The 26,546-nt window shown below is 35.5% G+C and overlaps 1 protein-coding gene across 1 annotated transcript in view; it reads right to left on the reverse strand.

Moving 5' to 3' along the window:
* Positions 1-26,546, reverse strand: part of LOC107552153 (dihydropyrimidinase-related protein 2-like) — a 44,072-nt gene that overhangs the window by 13,138 nt on the left and 4,388 nt on the right. The window contains exons 2-8 of the mRNA XM_016233982.1: positions 8,322-8,410; positions 8,004-8,188; positions 6,792-6,956; positions 5,618-5,679; positions 5,256-5,336; positions 3,182-3,250; positions 2,670-2,790 (exon numbers count right to left, since the gene is read on the reverse strand). Coding sequence (XP_016089468.1) covers positions 2,670-2,790; positions 3,182-3,250; positions 5,256-5,336; positions 5,618-5,679; positions 6,792-6,956; positions 8,004-8,188; positions 8,322-8,410 — 772 coding nt within the window. The remainder of the gene's footprint in view (positions 1-2,669; positions 2,791-3,181; positions 3,251-5,255; positions 5,337-5,617; positions 5,680-6,791; positions 6,957-8,003; positions 8,189-8,321; positions 8,411-26,546) is intronic.

The raw sequence follows: 26,546 nt of genomic DNA on the forward strand, positions 1-26,546 counted from the left end.
GGAATCACGGCTTTGAGAGTCAAAAAACATACACAAACAAAACCAAATTAAACCCTGCGGTTCGTGACGATACATTGATGTGTAAAGACACGAAACAATCGGTCTGTGCAAGAAACTGAACAGTATTTATATCATTTTTTACCTCTGATTTTCACTGCAATGTCTGAACTGTCCTGAGCGCGTCCTCGACAGCCGGCGTCCTTACACGTCTTCTTCTTCTTCTTGCTTGTGCAAGTGCCCAAAGACAGTTGGACATAGTGGTATATTAGAGGTAAAAAACGATATAAATAATGTTCAGTTTCTTGCACAGGCCGATCGTTTCGTGTCTTTACACATCAATGTATCATCACGAGCTGCAGGGTTTAATTTGGTTTTGTTTGTGTATGTTTTTTTTACTCTCAAAGCTGTGATTCCCATCCACTTCCATTATAAGACTGACAGACTGCAACGGTTTGAGTTAAAAATCTCCATTTGTGTTCTACTGAAGAAACAAAGTCAACAAAGTTTGCGAACCATCCCTTTAAATGTTTCATGATCACAAGCAAACGATGATCTGTTTCAAACCCTAAAGAGCTGTTTGGCTGTATAACGTCTTCTAAAACCAGCTAAAGATGCGGTCAAGACCCTTTAAAACCCAGCCCACTGAATCAGATATGACCAGACTGGAAGACTAGCTTAGCTTGGGCTGGTTTTAGCTGTTTTTGTTTTTTTTTGTTTTTCTTCAGCAGTGTCACTGCCAAACCCCAAAAACATATTTCTAATTTTTCACTTGCTTTAGAAATACGCTAAAAACAAGTGAAAAAAATCTGCCAGCTAGTGCAAAAACACTTACATATATTTAAGTTACAATTCATGAAAACAACTAAATACACAATATTAGCATAACATGCTAACACCATTTCCATACAGTAATTTCACTGCAAAAATCATTTTCTTTTTTAGTATTTTCTTTTTTTATTTATTTCCCATTACAGTTACGCATTTAAAGATGTATTAAATCAAGATACACTTGATTTTTTTCTCATTTACTTGTTGAAAAAAGACGTCTTGTTTTCAGAAAAATGCATCAAAATGAATTAAAACAAGAAAAAAAAAAGTATATTGAAGATTTTTTTTAACTTACCAACAGACATTTTTGTCTTGTTTTAAGCATAAACTCACTTAATTTTGATAAGACCGTTTGCTTCTTGTTTGGCTGTATAACGTCTTCTAAAACCAGCTAAAGATGCGGTCAAGACCCTTTAAAACCCAGCCCACTGAATCAGATATGACCAGACTGGAAGACTAGCTTAGCTTGGGCTGGTTTTAGCTGTTTTTGTTTTTTTTTGTTTTTCTTCAGCAGTGTCACTGCCAAACCCCAAAAACATATTTCAAATTTTTCACTTGCTTTAGAAATACGCTAAAAACAAGTGAAAAAAATCTGCCAGCTAGTGCAAAAACACACTTACATATATTTAAGTTACAATTCATGAAAACAACTAAATACACAATATTAGCATAACATGCTAACACCATTTCCATACAGTAATTTCACTGCAAAAATCATTTTCTGTTTTAGTATTTTCTTTTTTTTTTTATTTCCCATTACAGTTACGCATTTAAAGATGCATTAAATCAAGATACACTTGATTTTTTTCTCATTTACTTGTTGAAAAAAGACGTCTTGTTTTCAGAAAAATGCATCGAAATGAATTAAAACAAGAAAAAAAAAAGTATATTGAAGATTTTTTTTAACTTACCAACAGACATTTTTGTCTTGTTTTAAGCATAAACTCACTTAATTTTGATAAGACCGTTTGCTTCTCAAGTAAATATAGTGACGTGTGAATGTATTTTCTTGAATTGAAATATAAAATATTTATTTTTAAATGCTTTTAAAAAAGTATATTTATATTTTGAAAATGTATTTTCAAAAATACACAACAAATCGCCAAAAATATATTGGTAGAAATATACATTTACAGAAAAAAAAAATATTTTAGCAAATCTATTTTTGGTCAGTTTTTGTATATTTTGAATATATAAAACAAAATAAGGCTTCACTAATCAGTTCACTAGTTTTTGTAACATAAACTGCAAAGAATTTTCAGTAAAACTTTACTTAAAGCCTTTATAAAGGGTTATTAAAGAGTATAATGCATTATAATTATTCATAATGTGCATTTTAATACATTATATCTCGTCATAAATAATTATAACCAAATTTAAAATGCATAATGTAACAATGAATTGATAAGTGTTATAATGTATTAACTGTGATTACAATTATTCATGAGATTGTACAATGCATTATAAGGTGCATTACAAGGCATAATTAATGCATTAAAACGACTTTTATAATGCATTATACATAAAGGCTTTTTCTTTAGACAGATATGTTTTGTTTTAAACAAACTCACTTAATTATAATTTTTTTCTTCAGAAAACAAGACTTAAAATCTTAGGCCATTTTGCTTCTCAAGTAAATAGATTTTGATTTAATAATGTTTATTTGGCACTGGAAATCAAGACAAAAATACTGTGTAAGAAAATCATTTTTTGCAGTGTAGTCAGTCTAGTTAGGATTCTGTTGATAATTTGAGAATGAAACCCATGTGCCCTTTTGGGTGATTTATTGGGAAGTTGATCAACACAACATATTGGACTTTTATATCAAACATTTGTTGTACCTTTTTTCCTGGCCTGTGCAATGACATCAGCAGCGCTCTTGCTCATCACTTTGGTGATGTAGAGCGGGCAGTTGGTCTGATTGGCGACGGTCACAGCCCGGTTAACGGCCTCGGCCTCCACCTATAAAACAACAGCCAACACTCACTGACCTTCAGCTGAAATGACAGAGGCAGCAGCTGTAAAGTGCTGCTCAGAACCTCCTGCACTTTATGTGCGGCTAAAGGTTTCTGGAAGGCTGATGTGTCTGCGATACCAATAATCAATGAGTCTGGCAGCAAAAACAGTGGGAAAGTGGAAAGTCTGAAATCCCCTGATCCCTAAAGAGAAATAAACCATAAATGTGTTTTAGTGCAGCATGTCTGACGGGTATTTTGGAAGCGTTCTTGGGTCTCGATGTATGATGATGACGTGCTAAAACCCCTTCCATGTGGTGCACAGCTGTAATTTCGCAGTGTGAATGTGGTGTGATGGTGTATTTGGTGTAGTTTGATGTGCACGTGAAGTGTTTTACCTCCTCTGGGCGGCTCAGAACATGTCCTTCTGGACCAGTGATACCCAATCCCAGAATCCTCTTCTGCTCCTGTAAACAGAAGAAAGTAAAAGAGGTTTTTATGGATTTCACTGCAAAAAAATTTTTCATTATTTCACAGTTAAAGGGGTGGTTGACTGCGATTTCACTTTTTTAATGTTAGTTAGTGTGTAATGTTGCTGTTTGAGCATAAACAATACCTGCAAAGTTACGAAGCTGAAAGTTCAATACAAAAGGAGATATCTTTTAGATATGTCTTTTAAAATTCTGCCAGTTTAATGCCTACAAAAACGGCTGGTAGAGACTACAACGAGTTACTTCCCGGGTTCGTGACATCATAAACCCAGATAAACCCCGCCCTCGGGAAAAGGCAGCAAAGGGGGCGGGGCCATGCTGCGCTGCTTTAGAGAAGAGGAAGAGAAAACTAGAGGTGCACGTAAAAATCTATTCATATATGAATCCCGATTCTGTCTACTAACGATTCTAATGGATTCACAAGTTTCAAAATCAATGTTCTAAAGCAGCGGTTCTTAATACTGTTCCTCGCGTTCCCCTGCTCTGCACATGCTCTGCATCTCTCTCTCTCTCTCTCTCTCTCTCTCGCTCATTCAGCTCAGCTCCAACAATGAACTGTTCCAATTATACACTTATTTTCACATAGCTATTAGAAGCATTAAACATGGACGTGCGTGCAGTTGCCGTAATGTATTAAAGCTTTAATCAGGATAAAACCGTATATTAAAAGTTAACATAAACAGTAGCATTTACAAATAACAGCATATCTAAAAGTATGAGACAACAACAAACAAAAAACACAGGCCTACCATTAAAAGCCGTGCTTGCACAGGTTCTGCACGATCCTCTTCAATAATATCCTCTGCTTCTCAATCGGGCTCAAACTGATAAGCGATATTAATGACGCCGTTGTTTACAATACAACCGGAGCACATGGTGGGGGGGAGGGGCGGGACGTTTAGACGCGCACTAGAGGCGGTTTAGCCAATCACAACACACTGGGCTAGCTAACCAATCATAGCCCATCACCTATTTCTGATGGCAGGGCATCATAAAAACAGGAAAAGATCAGACCGTTTCTCAGAGAAGGGAAATATACAATAAACAGGAAAATAAACAGTGAACCACCCCTTTAAGCACATTTCTTTCCAAATGATCATCACTGTAATTCAGACACTTTATATATATATATCTCTTTTTATAATGATTACATTTTTTTTTTAAATCAGCATTAAGCAGTACAACAAATACTACATTTAACATTACATAATTTTTCACCTGCATTAATGAGAATTACATTTCTTTTTACATTACAAAACATTTTCTGTAATAAGAACTGGGGAAGGGAGGATAATTTAATTGTCATGAAAAAAGTCACAGTGCAAAAAAATCGTATCCTCTTTTTGAGGTGACATACGGTCAAATCAAAATTTATTCGGACACCTTCAACATTTCTCACATTATCACAGTTTATTTGCTATAGTTTAGAAAATGATTATACAATATGACAAGAACAAATTCATCTTGATAATGTCAGATAACTTTGATAGAAAGGTATGTAATAAATTAGGTTTAATAGCTGTCAGCTGTTACATTTACGTACACAAGTAAATAATACCAATTTAGGTCAACCGATTACCAAGCAATGCTTCATTTTGTTCAGTCTGTCGTGTAAAAAGATCGCATTATCAATTAAAGAAAAAACACTTCAGCAAAACATGGTCAGGTCAAAGTGTCTGGATAATTTTTGGTCCCAAATTTTTATCAATTCAAAAGTGGTATCACTGTATGAAGAATTTTTGGGTACAATATGTCACAGTTTTGCTATCCTCACTTACATAAATGAACTATAGTGTCCTGCACCCACTATCAAAAATTATATCTGGTGTATTTATATATATATATATAATGTTTATTATAATTATTGTTTATATTATGTAAAATATTACATGTAATATGTATGTGTGTGTGTGTGTGTATATATATATAATTTTTTTATTTTTTTTATTTTTTATTTTTAGTGTAGGAAAGGGGAGCTCACCTCAGCAATGATGTCTCCATTCTCTGCGTGCACCTGGGCGATGGCTCCCAAGTCCCTGATCACACTGAACACCTCATACATCTACAACAGACAGGAGAAACACAGCACTGGGAGTGGTTTCTGTGTTTATGCAGTGCAGTTTGTTTTATCATCGGCTCTGGTTCTACAGCTACAGGAAATGTGCTGAACATCAGAGCAAACATGTCTGTTCCCCTGTGACCATCAGCCCTGCACGCTCAAATCATGGAGAACTCATCATCACTGCACTCTCAACGCACCAAAAACACCAATACTGCTCATTTAGTGTCTAATCCATCTTTATCAGGATAATAAAATGAATATGCATGAGAAATCATGCATACCTGGGAGTCGTTTAGCTGGAAAATATCCTTGTATGCCAAGTAGACCAGGAAAGAGTTGACACCTGGGAGAAAAAAAAGACCAGGATGTAAGACATCAGACATGGACATGCATACAGAGATCTGGAGCTGCTGAAACAGGCAAGGTTGAAGTAATGAGTTCATGGACTTTGAGCGCTTAAAAGCAGAAATGTGCAGGTTGTATTCTTATTTTGTTACCATTGCCATGCATTATACGACTGATAGACTGCAACGGTTAAAGTTAAAAATCATCATATGTGTTCTACTGAAGAAACAAAGTCACCTACATCTTGGATGCCCTGGGGGTAAGCAGATAAACATCACATTTTCATTTTTGGGTGAACTATCTCTTTAAAGCACCTGTAATGATTCTTCCCTCGTGTGTAATTTTAGCCATAAAGTACCTAAATCATCACTTTCACGTGGGAATACTGTTCTTGGTATATAAACTCCACTGATAAAACTGCTGCATTGTGACATTATTTATGAGAATATTAAGCTTTTTTGGCACCCAATTCTTATTATTGAACTGCATTTGGCATTTGACATTTTACTTGTTTTACTTTTTTGCTTATCCTGAATTATTCATTCATTTTTTTTTTATTTATTGTATATATTTTATATAACTTATTTTGCTTTTTGTTCTAAATTCTAAATTATTCATTATATTTGTTCGTTTTATTTATTCTCAAAGATGATTTTCATGTGATGTTTTTACGAAAATAATTATACATTATTTTCATGAAGCGTTTTTATGAAAAGATTCTATATTGTTAAATTCAAATCTTAATTTAAGATGTAAACTGCCTAAATCATAACTTTTCACATGAGAACACAGGTTAATAATCACTATCAGATGTAACTGCAGTATTTAGATTTTTCTCTATATAAACAGACAATTGCACATAGTATGTGAAAGTAACCAGATTTACCCACTTGACATGAGCATATATTATCACCCTAATCTCATGTTAACACATAATGTTTAAGTCCTGCAGCTGAACTTTTTGATACTTTGATCATTTGGGGGAAAAGTTAAAATGATCTTCTCTGTTAATCAACATGGCCACAAATGCTGTCAACTGATCTAACCTACATGCAAGCTTTCGTTTTTGTTGCACACAGGCAAAAGTGTGTAAACTGCAGAGGAGCATACCGTGATCTTTGACCAGCGCCTCCAGCTCCTCCTGCATGCCCTTGTGCCACTCTGTGATGTCCACATGAAGAGAGTAATCACAGCAGGACTTGTGGTCGGCCCACTCCCTCCACTGGTTAAAAGCAGCGATCAGACTGACGCCCGGCTCTGGGACCACATGATCGACTGAAAACACACAAACAAATCAAAATATAGTGATACTGTATACTTATGTTGACGGAAATGTAAATGTATAGAAGGAAATGGAAAGATGTTAAACATGTAATTTGTCCCAGTTTTTAAGCTAAACTATCATAGAGAATGACTTGGGGTCAGTGTTATTTTAGTATCATTTATATACTGTTACAGCATTTATTAATATTTAGAATTTGTATTTTTACTTTTTTCAGTTTTCATTTTAATTTTAGTTTAAGTAATTTTGTTATGGGATTTTGCCATTTTTAATTTGTCATTGAAAGCATATGAACACAAACATTGCATTATTTTGTGCGTTATTATTTGTTTTCTTTCCTTAACCAAGGAACTGGACACATGAAATGTCATGTACAACATTTAGAAATTTTTATTATTATTATTTAATTTTGAGTAATTTTGTTATGTGATTTTGGCATTTTTCAATTTGTCAAATTTGACTATCTAAAAAAAATGTATATGTAATATTTAGCTTTCTCCCCCAAACCAAGGAACTGTATGCAGTAAGCATCATGTTCAACATCGTGAAATGAAAAATATAGATTTAGAAGCAAATTACTGCAACACAAATATATATACTGTATATATATATATATATATATATATATTTAAATATATGCTGTATGTGTGTGTATTTATATATACATAATAAATATACACAGTACACACACAGTGTGTGTGTGTGTGTGTGTGTGTATCTGCAATTTAAAGTTTTCAGAATATTAAAATAATGGATCAAAATCTCATGATTTATTTTTTTTATCAGTTTAATTAAGGTGTAATCTGCCTTGTGTATTTATATATACATAATAAATATACACAGTACACACACAGTGTGTGTGTGTGTGTGTGTGTATCTGCAATTTAAAGTTTTCAGAATATTAAAATAATGGATCAAAATCTCATGATTTATTTTTTTTATCAGTTTAATTAAGGTGTAATCTGCCTTGTAAATATTGTAAATATATATATATATATATATATATGTATATATATATATATTTAATGTTTTAGACGTACTGATCATAGTGGTGCCACCAGCGAGAGCAGCTCGTGTGCCTTGGTAGAAATCATCAGCAGCTGTCATTCCCCGGTCGGGCATCTGGAAGCGGGTGTGAACGTCAATGCCACCGGGTATCAGCATCCTGCCGTGGGCATCGATGGTCTTCACACCACCAGGAACTATGAGGTTTTCACCGATTTGCCTGGAGACAGAAAAAGAGACAGTCACAAAGGACAACAGAGGTCATCTCTACTGTCAGTCATTACTTATGAATATGAGATATAATGACAAGAAAATGAATGATATCAAATAACAACAACAGCAAAAACACTTGCTTGATGACTCCATCCTCCATATAGATGTCGGCATGGAAAGACTGATCATCATTCACTATCTTCGCTCCTTTGATTAGAAGTCGGTCACTCTGTGAGAGAGAGAGCCAAGAGAATCATACAAAAATGCATTTATTCCCAGCGCCTGTATGCATCTATTTATAAAGTAATCTGACTGTAACTCAATAGATATCATATGCTATCAGTTTAAGTACAGACACACTTTGTCTTGCACAGTATGAACAATAAAACAAAAATGCATGTACATATTTCACAGTAATATTTCTTTCAATGGCAGTTTTTAAAGGCCACAAACCCACTGCCATTAAATACAGCTTTCACTCATTTTCTGAGCTAAATTGTCTATACTTTTCAAATTGAAATTACACACACACACACACACACACACACACACACACATATATATATATATACTGTATATGAAATTACAAAATTAGAAATATTTATATATAAATATATATTTTTTTATTTATTAAAATTCATATATTATTTTATATTTATTTATTATTATTATTATTGTGTGCGTGTGTGTGTATATACACACACATAAAAATATACATAAAAAATTACAAAAATATACATAAATGTAATTTTTTTTGTACTACACTGACTCCTGCATTTTGCACACACACAATTTCCATATACATATAATATATGCTGTATAAAATACATACATTGTGTCATTCATTAATATTCATGTTGTTTTATATATGATTTCATATAGATTTATTGTGCTTGTGTGTATATACAGTATATATACATATATATATACACACACATTTTACTATAATTTTACTATGGTGACATTTTGCATAGTTTATAATGACATAATTACATAGCATTTTGCACACACACACACAAAGAGAGAGATAATTTCAACAATTAAATGCAATTATGATACAAAAAACCCTGCAACATGTGTGCTGACATAAAAAGTCACCACTGTTGTTGACTGTCACGAATCCTGTCCATGGACTTCCGTTCATTCACCATCAGAGGTCACCCTTTCCATTACATTGACTCTCGCACTACACCTACTGTTGCTTATCATCCCGGACTACATATCCCATCATTCATTGCACTGATTGCACTCAGCATGGATTGCACACAGCTGTGTCCACTGATTGCACACAGCTGTTTCACATCATTCACTCACTATATAACACTCACTCAAACTACCATTCACTGCCGAGTTTTGCTTCGCCTGTTAGTTTTCCTAGCTCCTGTTATCCTGCCCGTGGTTCCTGGTTTTGCCTTGCCTTGTCGGTTTTCTCGGTTCTGATCTTTGCCTGTCTCCCTGGATTTATCCCTCTAGTCTCGCCCCTGTGATTCTGTCTGCCGATCGTCGACCTACGCTAGCCCTAGGACTATTCTTGTGTTTTGCCCGCCATATACCTGTTTGTCATTGTTCGACCCTGCCTGTTATGACCACGTCTCTGTCTTCGGTTCAGAATAAAGCTTGCACATGGATCCACACGTCTCACGTCTCTGTCGCCCCATTACATTGACATTAAAGTGAGCTAATTTGATAAATGTCATTGCTTGACAAGGTCACTCTAGGAAACAACCAAATGGGATGCAACTGTAGATTGGGGACATACTGCGCAGTTACAATCCTGTTCTAAACCATACAGTACACTAAAACATGACCGGCAAGCACTGGACATCAAGTTCAATCAGAGCTGAAGCATAAAGATCGCTGAGGCACATCAGAAAAGCACAGTGATTCTTATCATGCTAAATCAATTCTGACACGCCATCATGAGTCCAAACGCCATTTCAGGACACCGCCATCGACTGCGATCCCTCCTGTTCAGACACACAGAGCACAGAAGCATGGTGCATATTCAATTTCACATCACTGCAATAAAAAATAATCTGATTTAATGCCATAGCATTGACACTTTAACCCTGTCGTGATGGTGTGGAGGTCATGCACCCTTATCCAAGAGCATCATGGGAATGATGGGGGGGTTTAATAAGATCTCAGTTGCCTTGTGCTCTGTAATTAAGGACTTGATGGGATAATTGTCATGGCAGTCCTATTCGGTAGCTGTTTGTCTGCTAATGAGTAGCTATGAAGAGAAAGTAGAAAAGTCTGTGCTGTGGAGAACAAGACATTGTTGGAAAGAATTGTTAACAGCTGGTCCTTGAGGTAATTACAGTATATTGGGCAAGAAAATCCAAATGTATGCCTATCATTCATCGACCTCAAATGAAAAAACATAAGTAGTAGCATCTATAATGGCTGTTTGCTCTAATGTTACCTTAGATAAATGTGTGTAAATGTGTATTAGGCACTGTGCAGAGCATGGAAGTTATTAGTGCGCTACTGCATGATATGAAGGTGCCAATGTGATCATTGGCCTTTTTTCCCGGTAACAGTGGAAACAAAATATGCCATAATTTTTGCTCATACAGATAAGAGTATTACATTATTCAAAACTGTCAAGGGTCTACTTTTATTTGAATACATTCATAATATCAACATGGCGTTGCGCTTCTGTAAAATAAAGAACACAATCAGGACGCACTTTCTGCCGTCTCTGTCTCTGTGCAATAAAGCATGGCAAAAACTCAGGAGCGGCAAAAACCATATACTTGCCTCACAGACATGAGAAACCATTTACAGAAAGCTAGAAACGTCTACTCTAAAATAAACCAATTCAAATCGAAAAAACAAATACTCTGTGATTATGTAATCCCTCTAAATTCCCTCTAAAGGCATGTCCACTCACTGTACTGCAGAGATGACAAGTCAGCATCCACTTTTTCTTTGCAGCTGACACTGACTCAGAAAACAATAGTTTATTAATAAATATTTAAAATAGCTCCTTGCTATTTTTCACAACACATAGTCATTAGTTTAGCTCCTCACTCCCCATATATTTAAATAAAATAGTATAAATATGCAATTAGTCAACTAATTCCTACTGAAATAAAATTACATATTAAAAAACTTATTTTATTTCAACTAGTTGCCAAGGCAAAATTTCTCGTATTCTTTTAGTTTAACTTGATATACTAAAATAACTAAAATTAACAAATTTCTGTGGGTATATTGTCCAACTCTCTGTAGCGTTAGCCTATTACTAAAAATATATTTTGTACAAAAAAAAAAAAAAACGAGAGAGAGAGAGAGCAAAATGTTTAGTTTTATTCAGAATAAAACCCTGAATACACATTAAAAATATCCCCAAGACAACTGAATCAAGTTTTAACCAATCATATTGGCTAGCAAACATTTTATACATAGATATTAACCCTTAAAGTAGTAAATACAGCTTGGGAAAGAATGATCACGAAATGACTTAAATGGGTCATATGATGCGATTTCAAGTTTTCCTTTCTCTTTGGAGTGTTACAAGCTGATTGTGCATAGATAAGATCCCTGAAGTTGCAAAGACTGAAGTTTCAAAACCAAAGAGATATTCTTTATCAAAGTTAAGACTCTGCCACGCCCCCCTAAAACGGCTCGTTCTAACACGCCCCCACATATCTACCTCACTATGTGGAAATATTAGCATAATGCCGCCCAAATGTGCACGCAAAGAAAGAAGGCATGGTTTCAGTAACCGCAGTTAGTGTTGAAGCAGCCATGTCAGGGAGACGCTGTGTGTTTCAGTGCGAAAGCAAAAGCACTTTATTTGGCCTTCTGAAAGTAGATGTATTTAGGAATCTTTAAGATCACTCACAACAGAACAGCAATGTATTTTATGGACGTCTGTTTCATGAACCTAGGAGAGGAGGTCATTCTGACTTTGCTATGACAATCTGGCGCTTCTGAATCAGCTACTGTTTTATTATTAGTTTAAGTATTTGCTATTGACTGTTCAAATGCAGAGTTTTGCGCATCGCGTGTGTGTGTGTGTGTGTGTGTGTATGTGCGCGCGCACGTGTGTGTGTGTGTGTGAGATAGAGAGAGAGAGACAGGATCACATCACAGTGGAGTCAGCTGTCTTAACCGTGGCTTGTGTACTGCAAACACATACCAGCTTCATCACTGTGTCTGTCACGCGACTCTGTTCCCCTTTCGGGCTTGAACTGATGGTAAAACGAATGACATTATTTACTGTCTTTACATTTATTTTGAAAGATGAAGCTCGCGATTATGGTAAGGGGCGTTACATTTCCGACGAGTGCTTGTGGTGTTCGGCCAATCACAATGCACTGGGTCAGCTGGCCAATCAGAGCAGACTGCGCTTGTCGGAAGGAGGGACTTTGTAGAAAACTAAGCGTTTGAGAGAGGCGGGGCATAGAGGACCTACAATAATGTACAGTATTTGAAAAATAATGTGTTTTTTAACATTAAAGCATGTCAACATATTCTGTTACACCAAATACACAAAATAATGATATTTAAAAAAGCATCATATGACCCCTTTAAATATCTGAATGGAAATCAGGCCTAATTCATCTCTGAGACAAAGCCTTTCTGTTCACTATGTTACTATGAAACACACAGTAGTTCCAGACTGCATTCATCATCACAGCCGGCGCTCGCTCATGCTGTTAGCTGAAAAACATCTCGCAAACATCCAAACCATCTTAACTGTATTAGTCACAGTGGAAGAACTGTGGCTCTCGAGCTTATTTGTGACCCTGGACCAGAAAAGCAGTCTTAAGTCTCTGGGGTATATTATTAGCAATAGCCAAAAAAAACATTGTATGGGTCAAAATTATCGATTTTTCTTTTATGCCAAAAATCATTAGGATATTAAGTAAAGATCATGTTCCATGAAGAATTTTTGTAAATTTCCTACTGTAAATATATCAAAACTTAATTTTTGATTAGTAATATGCACTGCTAATTACTTCATTTGTTTTAAAAAGTAGTCTCAAAACAGATTTGTGCAGGGCCTTTCCTTGATTTTTTATTGTTGTATTTTTGTTTTAACATAAACTGGTTATTGTAGCTACTTTGTTTTACTATATCTCTTTTATGTTTGTATTTTGATCTTTTCTGCGAATGCACATATGCATGTCTTTGTAAAGTGGGCTACTTTGTATACACTGTTTTAAAAGGTGCTATATAAATAAAGCTTAAACCAATCAGACCTCCACAACTGACCGATGAAAATACTACGTGAAATCTAATTGGCTGAGTGAACTGAACTTGGAATTCTTTTGACAATCAAAGTTGGATCTTTAATTTCTTTCCAGTTTAATAATATTTAGCAATGTTATTGAAACGTAGCCTACAGAAATGGCTATGAATTGGGTGCTTGGATGATTTGTACATATAACCTCTGTCCAACTGGTTGGTCTCTGAGCAATTTATCTAAAAACAACATATAGCCTATGGCTCTAAAGACTTCATATAAAACATCAATGTTATGTCATAATATGTCAGATACCTCAACTGAATTTAAAATCATTGCAATAAATTCTCAGTTGGTATGATGACAATAATAAGTAACAACTCCTCAAATCAACATCAAATGCAAAAATAGATGTAAATGATGCAAGATATAATACAATAAATGCTCTAATAGCATCGCTGTTTGGACATTTATTGGGAGGTTTTTTTTCAGTTCTGAATCTTTTTGTAGATTTTTTTTCATGAAAATCCACTTAATAGTAGCTACACATTCAATGGCACTCTCCTCTAAAACAGTGAATATACAGTTATATGACAGTTACATGTAATTACATTGTCTGCAAATGCATTAAACCCATAGAATAGAATGTAGTAATGTTATGGCAAATATGAAAAATTCATTATAGTGTTATATTTGGTCTCCAAATCATAAGTATCTGTTTAGGGAATAGTGCATCTGACCCATATCTAAATAGTTCTGTCTTAAATCAGAAGATTTCAGATTAAAGATTCAGGTGCGAAAATTATTCATATCTATAGTGCATGAGCACAGAGATTTGAGAGTGCACAGGACACAGTTTGAGTGAGAGGAGAGACACACGTTTTAAGTGTGCGCACTCTCTCCGGGCGAGAGCAGCGTGTATCTGAGCGCGAGCATCCGGTTTTGTGCGAGAGCGGAGAGATTGTAGCGCGCAAGCACATTCATATAATGCCCGAGCATTATATTAATGTGCTTTCGTGCTACAATAATGCGCTCTCGACATTTGTCATTAAAATAACGCCATAGAAACAGTCCTCCATAAAACGCGCTGGACACATCTGACTATTTGGGTTGAACTGTTCTGGAACAGTGTTGTAAATACAACTTAACCACTGATTTCTAGTCGTGTCCTCTTTTGGAAGGCCAAACAAAGTAGTTTTGCTTTCGCAACGAAACACACAGCGTCACACACGGCGGACTTGCGTGAGCGGAGGCCGGAGGCCTAGAGTGAGCGGAGGCTTGAGAACGGCGCGGCCGCTGGATTCGACGAAGGAGCGGCTGGGGGACTTGCGGCAACCACATGTGACGACCCTGGGCTGGACTCCGCTTCGTCCACGGTGAAAGCCGATCCAGCCATCCACAGCGCGAAGTTGATGTATTTCCTCGGCGACCAGCATGGATCAGCTCCAGGTATGACGAAGCGGATATCGTCCTCTTTTGGAAGGCCAAACAAAGTGGTTTCGCTTTCACAACGAAACACACAGCGTCTCCACGACATGGCAGCGGCGGCAACAACAATACTACAGCGAGAATAAAAGTTACGCCTTCTTTCTTTGCGTGAACAACGTTATGCAAATCTTCCCACATCGTGACGTAGACATGTGGAGGCGTGTTAGAACGAGCCGTTTTAGGTAGGCGTGGTTGACTCTTAACTTTTATAAAGAATATCTCTTTGGATTTGAGACTTTAGTCTTTGCAACTTTACAGATCTTCTTTATGCACCAAGAGCTTGTAACACTTCAAAGAGAAAGGAAAAATTTAAATAGCATCATATGACCCCCTTTAAAGGCGATTTTCTCAGTATTTTGATTTTTTTGCACCGTCAGATTCCAGATTTTCAAATAGTTGTATCTCAGCCAAATATTGTCCGATCCTAATAAACCATACATCAACGGAAAGCGTATTTATTCAGCTTTCAGATGATATATAAATCTCAATTAAAAAAATGTACCCTTATGACTGGTTTTGTGGTCCAGGGTCACATTTGTGATGTTTAGAGCGAGCTCGAGATCAATGTCAGAGATCAAGATGAACTCTTTTTATTCAACCGTGACTGACATGTACTCTGTACTGTTGATGGTTGTTCACTCCTCTACACAAATCCAATACTAACGCTGAGTCCAGACAAACGCTGGCAGCATTACAGCCCAAAGGCTCATTAAAACAGACCTTTACATCTGCTTTACTGCTGAGCTTTTGGCTTATTCAGCAGTTCTTTAACGTCTTAATGCATATTCAGGAATACCGACCAACTAGAGGATTAGAGAAGGCTGACAACATCTCAAATCTTATAAAACGGATAGTTACAGTCCTGGATGCTAATTGACCTTCATTATGACCCCGAATCTGATCTGCATAAGCCCTGTGTCCAAAATATAACACATCACCCATGGCTGACAGTGAACTCTGACTGCAGCTTGCCTAGAAAGAATCAAAGCTTTGGCTAGGTGAAATATAAAGTTATTTGCTTTTACTTAATACAGTAGATCATTTAAGTACAAACAGACATTTAGTTTAGTATATAAATTGGTTGATCTTTGGTAAGTTTTGACCACACAAATGGTAGCTATTTAAGCTCTCCTGACTGTATTTGTGACACAATTTTGAAAGCAATTGTGCAAGTTAATGACATGAATAATTAAGAAGGGTAACACTTTGCAATAAGGTTCATTAGTTAACATTAATTAATGCAATACAATTGTTACAGTATTTATTAATTTTGTTAAAGTTAATTGAAAAATACAACTGTTTATTGTCAGTTCATGTTAATATTAACGGATAAAACTTTATTTTATATTTTCAAGGTATACTTTCATCCAATGGTAGGACTGATATAAATACTGTATAAATAAATAGATTGTTTATATAAATAATTGGTAATATTTATGGATGAAATACTATGAAATAAGAATTAAGACCACAAATTAAGCTTAAGATGCTTTAAAAATCATATCAGAATGATTGTATTTTAAGAGACAAGCACTGATAGTAAAATAATAGTGGCAAAAACAAATTTTTATTCTAGTTTTAATTTCACATGTCAACTTCATAATTATATAGTATGCAGTATGCACATATTTTGAGTACTATTGATGACTAGCAATAGAGTTTGATAGAAAATACTACTCATTTACTTGGTTTATCAGGCAATGGCAACACAGTTTAAATGATAAACATTGATAAAATGCACAGATGAAGCATCACACCTTGTGTGCATCATTTGCTATTGCGCTCCATTTTTTGTTAGAACAAAATAATATTTTATTAAGACCAACATTTCCTGAACACAGTGAAAATACCCCTAATTTTTTTTCCTCCACAAATATCAGCTAGCTAATGTAAACTGTATAGATATTAACCTCACGCGGCTTGGAAAAGAATCAGATCATGCAATTATCATGACATGAGGACATACGTATATGCAATGTCTTCAACTATGACACAAAATATTTCTACTCATCTCTAACTAAAAAAGAAATCAGTTACAGTAATGCACATGCAATATAATAAAACAATGGGTTCAAAAATGGCCACTAGTTAGCATGAGACTAGTGTGATAGAATCGTTTACTAACCTTGCCTGTCCAAAAATATATATCCAATATTACAACTTCAAGATGACGTAAACCCTAATCCTGCTAAATTTTTCATGAGGACTGCACAAGATATCAAAAAGGAAAGTGACGTAACTTTGGGCTGGTAGTTTGCCAGACTGTTGTCTGATGTCTGCATGTTCATGGTGTTTGATGACAAAAAAATAACCGGCTAACAAAAGCTACATATTCTGACACCCATCTGGAAGAGCAGTACCTGCAAAAATAGTGATTCAGGCCACTTTACAACTCAAATTACACACATTTTGTTTGGAAGAATAACAAAATATTCTTAAATAACTACATAAATCCTCTGGATGCTGGCACCACACACTCTCATTGTATTTCTCAACCTGCAAAAAAGTTTAAATATTTTTCTATGGTAATCAACATTCTACAACAAATGCTGTTGTTAGAGCTGAACTCGTATTGAACCCAGAATATTCCTTTAATCCATTGTAAAGCCTGTGAATGGGCTTAATGGGTCATTACGTAACGGCAAATGTCCCTCCTCTAGATCAAGCATTACAGCGTTTGTACGTGAAATGTTGAACTAAACGTTTGTTATGGTTAAATGTATTTCCGACAGCTAAGAGCACCTAGTGCGGCTCTGTTTGGATTAAGGAGACAAATGCAGCACTTAATAATTGACTTCAGTGAGCGTGAGGGGCTGCTAATGATGGCCTCCAGAGAGTCCATCCATACCAGAACAAATCCCTGTGACCCACTTACAGTGAATCTGGTGCATACTTTTATCCTAAAGACATACACACTAACTCAAGCTACTCCGATTGACAGTCATAATGGCCCTTGGACGGAGTGCACTCCCATCCTGCGTGCACGAGAAAAAACACCTTTCCAAAAGTAATGTGCACTGAGAACTTAGAGATCTGTGCTCCAGTAAGTGGGTCAAACGCTCAGATTCTTCACGTTTCTGTGGCTGACCAGGTCTGTGTTTCACGGCTTCACGTGAATAACATAAATGCATGTAAACGCGTGTAAGAATGCAATCCAAACACAAAAAATATATAAATACATGTGCATTCACATGACTGCACTGAGTATTTCGCAGGTTGTAGTCTGTCCTGCTATGTTTACTTTGATGTGGCTTTCAAACAAAAAGAGACTAGACATTGTACAGATCTCTTAGTCATGCTACATAAATGTCCACAGACAAATGATTTAATCAGGTCAAAGCTGGTTCACCAGTCTCAATTTCTCTTCCCACATTTGTGTTTTTTTGGGTTTTGTACTGCAAATCCAGGTCTATAATTTATAGTATTTTGTTGAATTTATTTCATACGTCTGTGGCTGAAGTGATATACAGTATTTTGAGTGGGAAGAATCATACTTTATGCAGTTACATGAATGGAGATACTTCTAGCTACATAGTCATTGCTTTTGAAATATGCAAGTTTGCAATTCATTAGACACTACAACAAGCATTAGCATGGATTTCTTCTACATATTTACAGCTAACATTTCTGGTTTAAAGGAATAGTTCAACCAAAACGGAACATTTGCTGGAAATTAGTTACCCTCAAGCCATCCAAAATTGAGATGAGTTTATGGTCATCAGAACAGATTTGGAGAAATGTAGCATTACATCACTTGCTCACCAATGGATCCTCTGCAGTAAATGGGTGCCGTCAGAATGAGAGTCCAAACAGCTGATAAAAACATCACGATAATCCACAAGTAATCCACACCACTCCAGTCCATCAATTAATGTCTTATAAAGTGAAAAGCTGTGTGTTTGAAATAAATAAATCCACAATTAAGACATTTTAAACTTTAAACCATTGATTGCCACTAAAATACAAGTCCATAATGCATAATATTGGTTTTGTCCTGTAAATCAGGAGAGAAATCTGCACAAATCAAGCAATGTTTACAAAGTTAAAACAGTCCAAAACAGCTCTAAACAAATGTGTGGGTGGATTTTGATGTGAGAGACAACAGGGGATGGACTTTCTCACTGAAGGAAGCGTTATTGTGGATTATGGACTTGTCATTTGGCCAGAAGCGACAGTTTAAAGTTAAAAACATCTTAATGATGTATTTGTTTCTTATAAACAGGCAGCTTTTCACTTTGCAAGACATTAACTGATGGACTGGAATGTTGTGGATTATTGTGATGTTTTTATCAGCTGTTTGGACTCTCATTCTGACGGCACCCATTCACTGCAGAGGATCCAAATAAATTATATAACAATTATTAGAGTTTGTTTTACAAGAAAATACTTTTCAGTTTTTATACTTTTGTGAAATTTACTAGCAATGTCTGAGTGAAAATAGTTTCTATATCAATTGTTTTTGAGTGTAACAGTAGGATAGATGACGGCGGCAGCGTGGTGTCGTATCCTGGCAGGTGCTGCGACTCCACTTTTTTTACACCTAGCTGGCCATTTTCTTTGTCTTTATACACATTTGTCAGAGACCACTTTAAACTTTACTTGCAGAGTTAAACGTTGCAATCACGAAAAAATTGAATCTACGTTTCGTGGTGTGTTTTTTCTACTATTACTTTTTTATACGGCTGCACTACCGGTACGTGTTGTGTCCAGAACTCTCCACATGGATCAGTTGTGCTCCAAAAACTCGAGTAGTTATGCTGCTCATGGGAAAAACTGTTTATATTCTGGTTTTCTCCAGTCATCTACTCGTGTGGGAAGTTTGCATCATAACCTCGGATACTATGCAGTTTATTCATCTGTTCTGGACTATGGACACGCTGTGATGCGTAAATATGCCTCTAGACAACGGGGTTTTGCTGCGCCGTCACGAAACACTCATGGGCTCTTGCTTATTTTACTGCTGCTCTCTGGGGATGTTCAATTAAATCCGGGACCGGTTAACCCGATAATACAGCTGGACTCTGGAGTTGAGCCTCATTTGGGGACAACCTTGGCAGCGTCTCACGACGAGGTGAGTGCCTGAGGATTTCCTGTGGATTTGCCAGGCCCGTCAGACAGCAATGTGTTTAATTAACAATGTACACAATAATGCTCCAGTGCACAATATTTCTACACTGTTCGGCGGAGATTCTACTAGATCTACCAAGGCTCCAATGACTACACTAAACATCTCCAAGTGTCGAAATCCTGCGGTAAGAAAGCAGACTGTATGCAGAATTTTTCAGACTGTAAATCACGCGAAGGTTTTGTGGGACCCGAATGTGAAACCGAGAGGACTTTTTGGTGGACATTTGAATATCAGGAGTATTGTTTCAAAGAACGAACAGTTGTCTCATTTACTATCTAATTCAAATTTGGACTTCCTTTGCATATCTGAAACGTGGTTGCATCAAGTATCTTCTCCAAGTGTATTTATGATGCCTGGATATCAATGTTTTAGACGTGATAGGTCCTTAGGAAGGGGAGGGGGAGTGTTAATATATGTGAGAAATGGTATTAAGTGTGAACGTCTTGTGTTTAGCTCTGTTAACGACTTGTTGTAGGGCTAAAAATAATTTTGTCTCCTCAAATGTCATTTATTATCATATGCGTGTATAGACCCCCCCTCAGTAAATGATATATTTTATAAACAACTTACAGAAATCTTAAAGGAATGTAATCATAACAAAGAAATAATTCTTATGGGTGATCTTAACTTGAACTGGGAGGACAAAGTAAAGAGGAAAAAACTCAAAACTATTGCTGATAAATATCTTTTAAGTCAGATAATTAAAGGACCCACAAGAATTGCTAAATCCTCTAAGACACAGTTAGACCTAATATTCACAAACAAACCTGAAAGATTAATCAAGAGTTATAATTTGATCACTGGGTTATCTGATCACAATTTAACCTTGGTTGCTCAGAAACTGACCAAAAATAGGTTTAAAAACAATGCGACAAATTCTAATAATGTTTTCTGTTGTATACCTAAAGGAAAGCTAGTAGAGTTTAATGAGGAAACAGCTAGTTTAAAGTGGGATGATATATTATCTTCTCAGGATGTAGAGTATGGCTGTAACACACTCATCAATAGAACAAACACTGTAAGGGACAAAAGTTCACTACAAACGTTCAGAAAAAAAATAGGTATAAAAATAATCTACCTTGGTTCAATGGCAACTTATGGAAGCTGATGAAGAACAGGGACTCAGCATTAAAGATGGCTATTAAGACAGGAAGGGATATCGACAGGCTTTGTTATAAAGGACTGCAGAATAAAGTTACTCGAGAGCTGAGAGTAGCTAAATCAAATTATTATCTTCAACAATTGAACAAGGTAAAAGGAAACAGCAAATTGATTTGGAAAAATATTAATAGTCTTCTACAGAAGGAGATCAATTCTCCAGGAGATCTCAAGATCAAAGTTCAAGGAAATTTTATTCTAGATGATTATTCCATTGCTACTGTTTTTAATAATTGTTTTATTAATTCTGTTAACGAACTGGGGGAAAAATTTGTAAAAATGGAAAGAATTATTATACCGTCTGATGTTGATAGCCAAGGTTTTAACCTAGCCATAACTAATGAAACACAGGTTAACAAAGTTATCAGCTCATTAAGAAATTCTAAATGTAGGGATGTTCATCAATTTGAAACTAAGTTTCTTAAAACTCATAAAGATACTTTAGCTCTTGTTATCTCTCATTTAATTCATTTATCATTTGAATTTAGTGTTTTTCCTACTGCATGGAAGCAAGCCATTGTTTCTCCTATTTTTAAATCTGGGGATCATTTTGAGGTAAAGCAACTATAGACCAATCAGGATATTGCCAGTAGTCTCAAAGGTTGCAGAAAAGGTAGTTCTTGAACAATTGACATCTTATCTTAATAAAGATCAGGTTGGTTTACACTGTATGCAATTTGGGTTCAGAGTAAATCATTCTACTGAAACAGCTACTTTACATTTAACAGAGCAAATAAAATCTAAACTTGACAAAGGTGGAACAGTTGGTGCCATATTTTAGATTTACGCAAAGCTTTCGACACGGTTAATCACAACGTTCTTCTCTCTAAATTATCTAAGTTCCAATTTTCATCAGGGGCTTTAGCATGGATCTAATCATATTTATCAAATAGACAGCAATGCGTAAAAATTAAAGGGGTTCACTCCAATAACTTAAACTGTACAATGGGCGTACCCCAAGGATCAATATTAGGCCCTTTATTATTTAGTTTGTACATTAATGATCTCCCACAGCAGTGCGAAGGGATACAAGTGCAAATGTATGCTGACGATACTGTTATATTTACACATGCGAGAACAGCAGAGTTAGCAGCTGAAAAGCTAAATGTTGCTATGGAAAGTATTACACAGTGGTCAGAGCAATCGTGTCTTACCTTGAACACTGGTAAAACAAAAGGGATGGTTTTTTTCTAAAATGAATGTGTGTTCTTCCAATGCAGATGTTTTTATAAATGGTGAAAAGATAGAAATTGTTACTGAGTTTAATTCTCTTGGTTTAACGCTGGATCCAAATCTTAGTTTTAAAAAACATGTAAAGAAATTGGTGAGGACTATAAAATATAACTTGATCAATTTTAGACAAATTAGACAATGCCTACCCACTGATGTAACTAAGATTTTTATGCATGCTACAATCTTTTCTCATCTGACATACTGTCTGACATGTTGGGGTCAAGCAGGGGAAACTGTTATTAAACCTTTAAAATCTATTTATAAACAGACCTTAAAAACTCTAGACAAAAAGCCTAACCAATATCACCACTGTAGGGTTTTGGATAAATAAAAAAATTTGAGCTTTGATAATTTCAGACTTTTCTCAAATTTGTGTATGGTATATAAAATTTTAAATGGTTTAGCCCCTTCTGTACTTCGTGATTTTGTGCATTTTCGCTCTACAGTCTCTGTAAGATCTACTAGATCATCATTTACTAGTGATTGTGTTGTTCCTTTTCGTCATTCTGCCTTTGGGTTATCGTCTTTCTCAGTGAAAGCTATTATTCCCTGGAACACTCTACCAGAAGACATAAGGATGTGCACGTCTATTGACATGTTTAAATTAAAACTAAAATTGTATTTAAAAGCAACTCAAATCTGTAAACACTGATATAGTTGTGGCTTAACTGAACGTTGTTTTTATTGTTTTTTTTGGCTCTGATGGGATGTGTATAAGTATTACTGTATTGTATGTGTTTGTTATTTTGTTCTTATGTCTATCTGTGATTATGATTACCTGCCAAGGGACCGCGGATGAAAACTAGCCATTGGCTAAATTCGGTACAATGCATGAAATGGAAACATTTATGTTAATATTGTACGTTATAATATGTTCCCTTTTCAAATAAAGTCTAATAATAATAATAATAATAATAGCATGACAGGCTCACAGAGGTCTTTTTTAAAAAGTCTGAGTTTGCTGTATTCCCGAACATGAGCTCAACTGGTCTGTGCTAGCTGGAAATGTTGAGTCTTTCTGCGCCAGAGGGTTAATCATGAGTTCAGCTTCAATTCAGAAGGACGTTTTCGGGTTCTGAACTAGCAATCAGTGTAATCCACAGGTTCAATGTGCTGTCAAAGATGAAAGATTATCTTTATTGCGACAACTGAGGTTGTATAAATGTCGTAGTTTTAACAAAATGAATGTCAAACTACAGCGAGCAGTTTGTCTGCCAACAATCAAAAGCACATTAGGTGTCGAAACCAAGTTTATTGGCACTGACATTCTGTGGCATATCATTATATGCTATTACTCTGCAATTTCCTTCAGTGATGATTTTTCTAACCACACTTTTGAAGCACACGCCAGTGGCACTGCTACACTTGATGAAACGCCACATTAGTTTAGTCATTTACAATCAGAAATCAAAAATAATACATCACAAAGGAGATTTCAATTTCTCATGTTTTTCTAGATGGTTATGAGATTAAATGGAGAGCAAAATTTTTAAGTTTCCTGTTTCCAAAAAAAATCTCACTTTCGTTCTAGGGTTTTCAGAAGATATCTCCTTAACGTCTCAGACTTTGCTCATATTCAACAAGATGTCTGCAATCAAAACCTAAAGATCTCAATATAGACTCAAACATGACTCATCAAATTCCTGAAAGTCCAAATGAAAACTATATTTTTTGTAAGGAAAAAAAACACTACAAAAAAACATTTTCTCAGTATTTTTGTGTTATTTTCCACTACAAATATCTAAACATTCTAAAATCAAGATACATTTTCTTGAGAAGAAAAATGGCTTAAAGATTTTAAGTCTCGCTCTTGGGAAAAAAAATCAGAATTAACGAGAAACAGTATTAAGAACCGCTGCTTTAGAACATTAATTATGAAACTTGTGAATCCATTAGAATCGCTAGAAGACAGAATCACGATTCATATATGTTTTGATGGCATGGCAAGAACTCTTCCTCTTCTCTAAAGCAGAGCAACATGGCCTTGCCCCCTTTGTTGCATGTTCCCGGGGGTGGGGTTTATGTAAATTTTAGGGTTTGTGACGTCACTCGTTGTAGTCCCTAGCACATTAGGTGTCGAAACCAAGTTTATTGGCACTGACATTCTGTGTCATATGCTATTACTCTGCAATTTCCTTCAGTGATGATTTTTCTAACCACACTTTTGAAGCACACGCCAGTGGCACTGCTACACTTGATGAAACGCCACATTAGTTTAGTCATTTACAATCAGAAATCAAAAATAATACATCACAAAGGAGATTTCAATTTCTCATGTTTTTCTAGATGGTTATGAGATTAAATGGAGAGCAAAATGTTTAAGTTTCCTGTTTCCAAAAAAAATCTCACTTTCGTTCTAGGGTTTTCAGAAGATATCTCCTTTACGTCTCAGACTTTGCTCATATTCAACAAGATGTCTGCAATCAAAACCTAAAGATCTCAATATAGACTCAAACATGACTCATCAAATTCCTGAAAGTCCAAATGAAAACTATATTTTTTGTAAGGAATTATACACTGCAAAAAAAAAAATTCTCAGTATTTTTGTGTTGTTTTCCATTGCAAATATCTAAACATTCTAAAATCAAGATACATTTACTTGAGAAGAAAAAGGGCTTAAAGATTTAAAGTCTCGCGCTTTGGAAAAAACCCCCCAGAATTAACGAGGAACAGTATTAAGAACCGCTGCTTTAGAACATTGATTTTGAAACTTGTGAATCCATTAGAATCGTTAGAAGACAGAATCACGATTCATATATGAAGCTTTTTTCGTGCACCCCTAGTTTTGATGGCATGGCAAGAACTCTTCCTCTTCTCTAAAGCAGAGCAACATGGCCTTGCCCCCTTTGTTGCATGTTCCCGGGGGTGGGGTTTATGTAAATTTTAGGGTTTGTGACGTCACTCGTTGTAGTCCCTACGAGCCGTTTTTGAAGCCATTAAACTGCCATAATTTTAAAAGACAATATCTCCGTTTGCATTGAACTTTCTGCGTCATTACTTTGCAGATATTGTTTATGCTCAAACAGCAACATTACACACTAATGTTAAAAAAGTAAAATCGCAATCAACCACCCCTTTAAGTCAATTTTCTGCTTCTCAAATAAATGTACTTTGATCCAAGAATGTTTACACTGAAAAAAATATTTTCTTGCTTAATATTTTTGTCTTGATTCTTGTACAAATATCTAAACATTCTTGAATCAAGATACATTACAAAATGGCTTAAGATATGAAGTCTTGTTTTCTAAAAAAAATATCTAAATTTTGTTAGTTTTGGCTTAAAACAATAAAAAAAACATTTGCCAATGGGGTAAGAAAAATAATCATTATTCAAAGAAAAAGTAAGATTATTTTTCTTACCCCATTGGCAGATTTCCCCCCCCTCATTTTAAGAAAAAAACTCAAGAAATGTTCATACATTTTTTATTATTATTTTATTTTAGAAAAGAAGACTAAAGATGTTACGCTAATTTTGCTTCTCAAGTAAATGTATCTTGATTTAAGAATGGTTAAATAATTTTTATGGAAAACAAGACAAAAATCTTTTTTTGCAGTGCATAAGAGAATACGATTTTTCATAAATGAAAAATATCTGAGAACTTCTGAGCCGTGAATGAGCAATAAAAGTTTCACAGCATCTATCATGATAGGTTACTGACACACATCTCAGTATTTTAAGGTGAGTTTCATTACTGTTGCAAATTCACACAGGGGTCAAAGGGAACGAACGGCTGCACTTTTATCAAATCAATGAGAGCCTGAGTGAACGACATAAAACCGGCAGACCTCTCAGCTATTCGATACCCTGCGGACGATGAAGTCAAGCGAAGCAGAACATTGTCTGGGCTGCGGGAATGTGATTGCTGCAGAAAACATGGCTAGAAAGTGGGCCATGGGGTTGTATGGCAACCCGTTTTAACATTTAATCTATAAACCGCACTAGTATCTAATTTAAAGTTACTAGTACTTATTTTTTACATACTAGTATCTTTTCCATTAAGTACTAGTACTTATTCATTAACTACTAGTGCTTATTCTTTAGGTACTAGTGTGTTTTGTAAAGTTACTAGTACTTATTCATTAGATACTAGTACTTATTCATTAGATACAAGTACTTATTTATTAGGTACTAGTACTTATTCATTAGATACTAGTACT

The sequence above is a fragment of the Sinocyclocheilus grahami genome, unplaced genomic scaffold (genome assembly GCF_001515645.1).
Source record: "Sinocyclocheilus grahami isolate Dianchi unplaced genomic scaffold, SAMN03320097.WGS_v1.1 scaffold442.1, whole genome shotgun sequence".
In the NCBI taxonomy this organism is placed as follows: Eukaryota; Metazoa; Chordata; class Actinopteri; order Cypriniformes; family Cyprinidae; genus Sinocyclocheilus; species Sinocyclocheilus grahami.